Source organism: Oncorhynchus keta, chromosome 4, assembly GCF_023373465.1.
Source record: "Oncorhynchus keta strain PuntledgeMale-10-30-2019 chromosome 4, Oket_V2, whole genome shotgun sequence".
NCBI lineage: Eukaryota > Metazoa > Chordata > Actinopteri > Salmoniformes > Salmonidae > Oncorhynchus > Oncorhynchus keta.
In genome coordinates, this window is record NC_068424.1 from 29,717,424 (window position 1) to 29,726,470 (window position 9,047).

The window sequence follows — 9,047 nt, forward strand, 5'->3', positions numbered from 1 at the left end:
TTCCTGTCTGGGTTGGAGTCCCCCCTTGGGTTGTGCCGTGGCAGAGATCTTTGTGGGCTATACTCGGCCTTGTCTCAGGATGGTAAGTTGGTGGTTGAAGATATCACTCTAGTGGTGTGGGGGCTGTGCTTTGGCAAAGTGGGTGGGGTTATATCCTTCCTGTTTGGCCCTGTCCGGGGGTATCATCGGATGGGGCCACAGTGTCTCCTGACCCCTCCTGTCTCAGCCTCCAGTATTTATGCTGCAGTAGTTTATGTGTCTAGGGACTAGGGTCAGTTTGTTATATCTGGAGTATTTCTCCTGTCTTATCCGGTGTCCTGTGTGAATTTAAGTATGCTCTCTCTCATTCTCTCTTTTTTTCTCTCTCTCGGAGGACCTGAGCCCTAGGACCATGTCTCAGGACTACCTGGCATGATGACTCCTTGCTGTCCCCAGTCCACCTACCGTGCTGCTGCTCCAGTTTCAACTGTTCTGCCTGCGGCTATGGAATCCTGACCTGTTCACCGGATGTGCTACCTGTCCCAGACCTGCTGTTTTCAACTCTCTAGAGACAGCAGGAGTGGTAGAGATACTCTTAATGATCGGCTATGAAAAGCCAACTGACATTTACTCCTGAGGTGCTGACTTGCTGCACCCTCGACAACTACTGTGATTATTATTATTTGACCATGCTGGTCATTTATGAACATTTGAACATCTTGGCCATGTTCTGTTATAATCTCCACCCGGCACAGCCAGAAGAGGACTGGCCACCCCTCATAGCCTGGTTCCTCTCTAGATTTCTTCCTAGGGTTTGGCTTTTCTAGGGAGTTTTCCCTAGCCAGCGTGCTTCAACACCTGCATTGCTTGCTGTTTGGGGTTTTAGGCTGGGTTTCTGTACAGCACTGTGAGATATCAGCTGATGTACGAAGGGCTATATAAAAAAATATATTTGAAATTTGATTCTACTGTAATGACTTGGAATGCCGGCTTTGAGAAAACAAGAAAACTCATTAATAAAATAAAGATTTGTTTAAGTGCTGCTCTCTGGTTCCATGATCAACTGGTCAATGATCAATACAATCAATTGATCAGTGAGGACCACACTACTAACCGTAGACCTCATGGTGTGGTATCAGATTACTACCAGGCTACTGTGATAGGGCGATAAAAAAGACATGCAATTTCATTGGTTAAAGTGGTTTTTATTTGCAGTTAATTGGTTCTTCATCATGTCCATTGTGTTTCTGTTCATGTTCATCCGGGGCATCCTGGAAAGTATGTATTGGCTGTACATCCGGTTTGCCTGTCAAATAGCAGTGAGCGAGCGCAGCCCCCAAAGATTGGTAATGTGGCACATTGAAAGACAGGCGGTCAGACAGTAGCTACATTTTCTTTTTTACGCTAGAAGGGAAATTCTTTGATTGCTCTGGTCGAATAACAATTTAATCCCTCCCCTTCAACTGAATTATAGAGACGTTGTGAAATTTACGATTGTCCTTGCATAGCGTTTGTTTCTGAAAGAAGATGGCGGATGTAGAGACTTGTGGTGCTGCTCCGGAGAAGAGCCTGGATGACTTCTTTGCCAAGAGGGATAAAAAGAAGAAGAAAGAAAAGGGAGGTAAGGGAAAAGAAGCTCCAGTTGGTCCCACACCAATTGTATTGAAAAAGAACAAGAAGGAAAAGGAGAAGTCGGGCACGAAAAACGAAAATCAAGATGCGCAGCCGGAGAAGGTAACGTTAGCTAGCGCCGCGCTAGTACTAGTTAGCCAGCAAGCTACTTGCTACTACTAGCCAAGTCAATATGTTTGCTAGCTAGTTTGCCTGATAACGATGATGACTCATGCCATGACTGTTTGGTAATACACAATGGCTGGCTAGTTATTACACCGGCCTCACACATGATTTATGGAGAGAAATATGTACGTTTTAGTTAGCTAACTAGCCAATTGGTTAGGTACTTAAAAGAGCAATCCAATAATTGAGTTCGCTAACTTAGCTAGACTGCAAACTCACGATGTATTCCAGACGGTGAGCAGACATTTCTCGATGACTTTAGGCCGCGCCAGTGTCGGCTTTCGCGATTGATCAACGATAGCTAACTGGCAAACAGTGTGGCTAGAATGTTTTCGAGAGGTGAAAACTGGCACACATTGGATTATGACTGGCGTAACATTAGTTAGCTAGCCAGCAACATGGCTCGTGAAGAATTTGAATATTATTGGAAAATATTGCCAGCGTTGTAGTAACATGCGTCATGACGAATGCAAATATAACTAGCTTACTAACTAGCTAATTAATTTTGACATCTGTCAAATTGGAAGACGAGTAACGTTAACGTACGAGCTATTTGGCCTCATTCGCTAGATGCTTAGGCCTGCAATATTCGTCTGAGGGTTCAGGTGGTTAGGCCTGGAAAATGGGGACTGGACTACAGCTGTTAAACTTAGAACCTTTCTTTGTGCAGACAAAAGCACAAAGAGTAGAATTTACTGGCGATAAGGTTACTAGTAGCTAGCATTTTATGCAGGTAACATGGTTCTGAGGTTGACACGTTCCAGGGATGTTGTAATAACGTTTTGAGTCTGCCAAATTAGGGCGTGGCCAGTATCTAGATCCAAGTTTGTATTTTATTTGTACCCTTGACAAACGTTCCTTTTGATGGCCAAGTTTGCATGATCAATTGAGATTGATAAGACACAAATGTATGAGTCCTTGGGGTGCGTTGGCAAATTCACTCTGGGCATATACTCCAATTTCCGAGCACTCTTGTCTGAGTGTGCCAAAGCGCATAATAACTGATGAATTTAAGAACGCACAACACCCGTTGAATATGGCCAGTGTCTGCAAAAATGCGTAATTCAATTGTTGCCAGCAGCACAGTTGGTCACCAACGCTCTGAATAATGTGAAAACGGCCTAACCAGCTCTGCAAGGGCTTGTAAAATAGTCTGAGGTGTTCTCATTTGTTTGGAAGTAGTTAGCCAACGTTAACCATTTGGCTTGGGTGCTTGACTGCCGTTGAGAGGTCTGAACACTCTGCTCAAACCTACTCCTCAGCCAGAGTGTCCAGTGTACGCTCTGGAGCGAAACGTTGTGAATTTACAATCTGACCACGCTCTGAATGTATGAACGCCCAGGGCACTCAAGATTGAATTTTCGAACACACCCTTGGATTGCTAAACCATCAGTCGGTGGGTTGTGTAACTGATGAGCGTTGCTCTGTCTGCAGGAGGATGAGGAGTGGAAGGAGTTTGAGGCGAAGGAGGTGGACTACAGCGGACTCAGGCTGCAGGCTCTCCAGATAAGGTAAGGCTGAATGGGGGGGGTTGCATTCATTCAGTAGGCACTAATGACATGTTAAAAGTTTGTACTAGTTGCATGTTTTTTGTTGACTGTTTTCTCTGGTGGTTGTGGCAGTGATGAGAAGGAGGAAGAGGAGTATGAGGAGGAGGTCGGTGAAGATGGCGAGATCATCCTGGTCAGTGGAGACAAAATGTCTGGGCCTTGGAACAAGTCCGGTGCCCCGCAACCTGCCGCTGCCTCTGTTGGTGGGTATATCTCACTCCGCACTGTGTATTAATTCCACACCCTTAATTGTAGTATTGAAGTGTTACTCCCATATAGACACTGTAGTTTTGACAATTAATGTGGACTACTAATGAGCCTTGCCCCCGTTTTCACTGACTGGTTCTCTTCCCTGCTCTCGTCTCTACAGAGGTGGAAGAGGTGCCTGAGTCAAAGCCTTCTGGGGTGTACCGCCCCCCAGGGGCCCGACTGACCACTACCAAGCGTGGCCCCAATCAGGGGCCCCCTGAGATCTTCAGCGACACACAGTTCCCCTCACTCGGGGCCGGCTCCAAGCATGTTGAGACACGCAGGTCAGTGCACCTCTAAATATCACTCATCTTACACGCATGCAAAGGTGGGCACACATAGTGTAGAAATGTCTTTGTTTGTTGAATTAATATATCCAATGCTCGGGTTTCAGAGACAGGGAGATGGAGAAGACCTTTGAGGTGGTGAAGCACAAGAACCGTGGCCGAGAGGAAGGCGGCAGTGGGGCCTCCCTGCAGCAGTTGGAGCTCGGTAACCAGTACGCCATCTTGGGGGACAAGTAGCACACCCCAACCCCCCCCTCCCCTCCCCCGCCCATCCAGCGTGGTCTTGCCCAGCCGCCAGAGGGAGCTGAACTACAGCTGTGTGTACCTAACTACAGCGCAGTCCTGACAACGAATGCTGGCGCTGCTGCCACCACCACACTGGACCTTCTCTCCCTCACACCACCGTACAATACATACATTATACATACACTCTCTCATACACCTCACACAGTGAACCATATAAACTGACACACTTTACATCTACATGCATTATATACAGTACATACACAAAGCACCTGGTTGGCAAAACTGAAGGACTACATCCAAAAGTGCTGTGGCAAGTGATTAACTGAAACAAAAAAATATAAAATCTATATGATACACCCATATGAATGACACTGCAGCATCAACAACAGCAAATGACAACGTACGGTTGTCTTTTGTGGATTGTTTTCAGAGCAGCAGTTGTGTGGTACAACTTCTCTCTGGACTTCAACTTGCTTTGATTATAAAGCCACAGAGGATCGAAGAAGACAAAAAAAATAGTGCGAGAAGAATTTACGAACTGTTGCGAATAGATCTATTTTTTTGCGAGATCGTTATAACCCAAACTGCACATGGTTGGTTGGTGTGTTTGAGTTATGGTTTGGGCACGTGAGGGGAGACTACCTCAGTCACAGCTGTGGTGACCATGTTGAGCGGGCTTTGGCTCTTGGTGGTGAGTGGGGCAAACACCAGGCCTGCAGACGAGAAGACCACCAGGCTCTTTCACTTAGAAACTTGAAGATTTTGTTTTCCTCAAGAATGGGACTCCTGCGAAGATCTGTGGACACAGGAGAGAAGTTATGGTCCTCATTTAGAATGACTATTTAAAAGTGGCCTTACTGTAAAGAGCGAGAGAGGGAAACTGCTTCGTTCTCCAGAGAAACTTGCTCGTTGTCTCATGGTATGTTGCCAGCCTCTTGGATCTCGCAACTTAAAGATAAACCAACCTCCTTTCCTCTTCAAGAATGTAGTGCTGAGTTGTAGTTTGTCAGAATATTATACTGACTAACTGTCCTTCATATCCACTGTTTGACTTGCGCCCCATCTCTTTTAAAATTTGATTGTTAACATTGGCAAACCGTTATTAAAGCTCCTCCTTTCTAATCTGAAGTCATTCCTTTGGTAGATGTTTTGACTTTTTACAGGATTCTGAGGATTCTGCTCTTTTTGTGTTTTACTTTGGAGGGCTTTGTTTCCACCAGTGTTCGTGAACTTACGTCATTGTGTAGAGGTGGGATATGAAAAATAGACTGACATATTGTTACAGGTGCAAAGACACTAGCTACAGCGTCCCAAAAATGACCCTTCTGTACCCAATGCCTGTAATTGACCACAGTAAGTATGGCCTGTCATACTGCTGTCTATTTTTGAGTACATATGTTTGCTTTTGCCTATATTCATTGAATTGCTTCAGTGCAAGACATTCAAGTTTACCCTAATCTGCAGAATGGAACTCAACCCCCTTTCTCCATCCTCCCCATAGTTAGTTGCTCTCAAAGCTCCTTCTCCAAATATGAGGTGTATTGTTTCTGTACTTATTGAAATCTTTAGAGCAGATCGATGACATGTATCCCTGGTCCTGGAGAGTTTCAGTCAGTGCCTGCTATCTCTCAGCTTGGGCTCCAAACCACCTGACCACTGTCTCCTCTCATGAACCGATGCGGTAAAATAGAAAGGTCAGGTGGTTTAGATTAGAATAACCATGTTTGCATTTCCTTAGGTTGAACAGAGGGTTAGAACTAAGAATTGCTGGAGTTGTGTTCAGATATTTCTGTTGAAGTAATTTGAAATGTAATGGAACTTAAAATTTGCAAATGGATGGCCAGAGTTGTGGAGGGCACTGTAGCACACAAAGCATCCTGTGGACCCCTGCCTACACGTTGTGGGTGGAAGTAGCGAACATTTCTACTCAGAACTGTTATCGAAGACTAGTTTAACACAAAATAAACGGTGATCTTTGTGATGGGTGTCTTTGTCTGAGTTCTTAACTTAAAAGTGACTGTTTATTTCACGGGTAGGCTAGATGTTCACATAAGGCCACACTGAGAAACAGTGTGTTGAATTAATATATCCAATGCTCGGGTTTCAGAGACAGGGAGATGGAGAAGACCTTTGAGGTGGTGAAGCACAAGAACCGTGGCCGAGAGGAAGGCGGCAGTGGGGCCTCCCTGCAGCAGTTGGAGCTCGGTAACCAGTACGCCATCTTGGGGGACAGTTGTATCTAAAGTGGTGTTTTGAGATCTTTAAAGTAATTTAATGTTTTTGAGGGTTCACCTCACCAGCTGTGATCTGTTACCTGAATCGGTATGTTACTTAACGTCGCAGGTTGAAAGTGCTCTATCTAGCCACAACTGTACTGAGCCAAAGACTGCGACAGGTGTAAAGGATAAGTAAATCTCTGGCTGTGTCAAAGTTTACATCAGATGCAAATGCTTAACTAATGTGGAAAACCCCGTTGTGGCTCCCCCAATGGGCGCGTTTGAGTGGTAAACAGAAAGTCAAGGAGTGAAGTTGGGAGAGAGACAGACGCACCAGTGGATGCTGGTGGGAGGAGCTACTGGAATGGAATAAATGGAAAGGTATCAAACATGAAACCACGTTTGACTCTGTACCATTAATTCCATTCCAGCCAGTACAATGAGCTCGTCCTCCCACCAGCCTCAATGACAAGGATCAGACTACATGTACATGAGTACATACATTACCTTGTAAACACCATGCCAAGCAGTCAAATGCACCTGACATTGACCCCATGACTGGTGTCTGGGTTACTTGCTCATTAAGGTTCTGTTTCTCGGACACAGATAATACCTCTAAAATTGCAAGCTTAGAAATTCCCTACAATAACCCATATGTAGCTACCAATATGTATTACATTTTACTCACACCTAATAAACAATCAACAAATGACTTGTTGCGGATAAAAAAAACATCAGTGCGTGATGACGTACTGTACACAAAATACAAATCTAAAGTTCAATGTGTTTCCATCACATTTTCAACTGTACCGATAGTTCTCAAAAAAAGTAAATGGCAAATGTGTCTACTCGTGTTGGCACGTTCACTAGCCAACAGCTCGCAGCTACAGCGCAAGTAGGCTGTGTGGGTATGGGTAGGCTAGTCTACGTCAGCCTTTCTTAAAGTATGGGTTGGGTCGCGACGTGTCAGAGTTAAATTGTATAATTATCTCATTAATTACTGGAATTGAGTTGGCCAAGTGCATCTGCGCTCTCTGCTGTTTGCCAGCTGAGCGAGTGTGAGAGGGAGATGTGTTTTATGACAATTGATGTGTTTCGCGGGTTTAACTGATTTTTTCCCCCTGCAGTTTTCTTGGAGATCAGTCCGCGACACACACGATTGCAACCCTGTCGTTCAGCAACAGATGATGCAATGTTTGCCATTCCCACTCGCCATCACTCACCGCTGTGGTCAAATGGACACAAATTGTGACTCAGTTCAATTGTCATGAAACGCATATACAGCGATGAATTTATCTCTTTTTTCATACAAACTTATAACGAGGAGCGCCCAGTGTGTTTTGTGTGTGGAAGTGCTTAGTAATGAGTCTCTCATAACGAACAAATGAATAAAAACGACACGTCCTGACCAAACATCCACAGCATGACGGTAAACCCAGGGAGTTCTTTCAGAACAGGGCAGAATGGTTCAGGAAACAGTGCTTCGACAGTGGAAAAGTCAGCTAGCAAGGTATTGTTGTAATTTTATAACAGGTGATGATGATAAGTGAGTACTAGCTACCTCTCATAGTAGTAGATGTGAGTTTCTCTTTCAAACAATCCCCTGGCCTTGTATACAGCTAATAGCTATCATTCGCCAAAGCAAGCCAGCTACTGATAGTCCCAGTAACAGTACAGATGAAAATGAAAAAATGATCAGGCCTACGGTACGGTACATCTTACTGTAGAAATTATTGTTGAAAACTAGTCTAGGTTGGAACTGTTTCTGTTAATTGTTATTCTTAACCGGAACAAACTGATTGAAGCAAAATGCTTTTTTGAGGCAAACACACTCACACAGTTCTGGGTTGCTCATCTACAGCATGAAGCGGTCTCTTGCCTGACTGAGAAAGCAGTAGATGTTCTGGTCCAGTTTGGCACCACATACCTATGCAAGTCAGGGTTCTCAACTCTGGCATACTTTAAAAAAACAAGTACATAAGCAGTTTCAAGGCTGAGCAGTGTTGTACTGTCAACAACAGAGCCCAGAATAGACATGCTCTCATTAGGACTGTGTGTGGGTTTTCTGTTCTCCATCTGTGTGATGTGATCAATCAGTTTATTCCAGTTCAGAATAAAAATATGTATTGTGTTTTAACAGCAACAGTTCCAACCTAGACTTTCAACAATCATTTATACAGTAAGATTACAGTAGGCCTGATCATTTTTCATCTGTACTGTTACTTAGGGTTGCACTATCAAAACGCCTGTGTGTGTTCTGTGATGTGATCAATCCGTTTATTCCAGTTCAGAATGAAAATTATTTATTGTATTTTTACCAGCAACACTTCCAACCTAGATGGATATGTAAGAATTTTTTTAATGGGGGATAAAAAAACATTAATATATATTTATATGGATATTTCATTTGTTATTTGTTTTTGTCTATATTACTATACATCAATATTGGTACATTTCATTGCCCTTATGTCTAAAACATATTTTCCTAAGCTTGGGTCCCAGGAAAACACAGAATTTCTCATTTGGGTCCCAGGCTGAATAAATTTAAGAACCCCACATTTTTTTTTTGTCAAACGGCGGTCAAGCATCGATCATCATGTCACCAGAATAAGACCTTCCATATTTATTGGAACTAAGCATCAAGCTCATCAACGTGCACTTTCACCACCCTGTGAAGTTCATTATCATTTATTTCACTGCCATTTCTCACATAATTCATTTTA

The 9,047-nt window shown here is 43.8% G+C and overlaps 2 protein-coding genes across 3 annotated transcripts in view; both read left to right on the forward strand.

Moving 5' to 3' along the window:
• Window positions 1–1,245: 1,245 nt before the first annotated feature.
• Window positions 1,246–6,366, forward strand: LOC118372944 (protein CDV3 homolog). Of its 2 annotated transcripts, none has more exons than XM_052505365.1 (5): window positions 1,246–1,713; window positions 3,211–3,287; window positions 3,399–3,529; window positions 3,697–3,859; window positions 6,216–6,366. In XM_052505365.1, exons 1-5 carry the CDS (start codon window positions 1,507–1,509, stop codon window positions 6,349–6,351), a joined length of 714 nt encoding a protein of 237 aa, XP_052361325.1. In that variant the 5' UTR covers window positions 1,246–1,506; the 3' UTR covers window positions 6,352–6,366. The 2 variants fall into 2 exon arrangements, with proteins under 2 accessions (XP_052361325.1, XP_052361326.1); XM_052505366.1 differs by lacking the exon at window positions 6,216–6,366 and adding an exon at window positions 3,970–6,089 and having other exon boundaries at window positions 1,248–1,713.
• A 1,127-nt stretch (window positions 6,367–7,493) lies between these two features.
• Window positions 7,494–9,047, forward strand: part of kif9 (kinesin family member 9) — a 44,048-nt gene continuing 42,494 nt past the window's right edge. The window contains exon 1 of the mRNA XM_035759010.2: window positions 7,494–7,834. The gene's annotated coding sequence lies outside the window, so the exon portion shown is untranslated. The remainder of the gene's footprint in view (window positions 7,835–9,047) is intronic.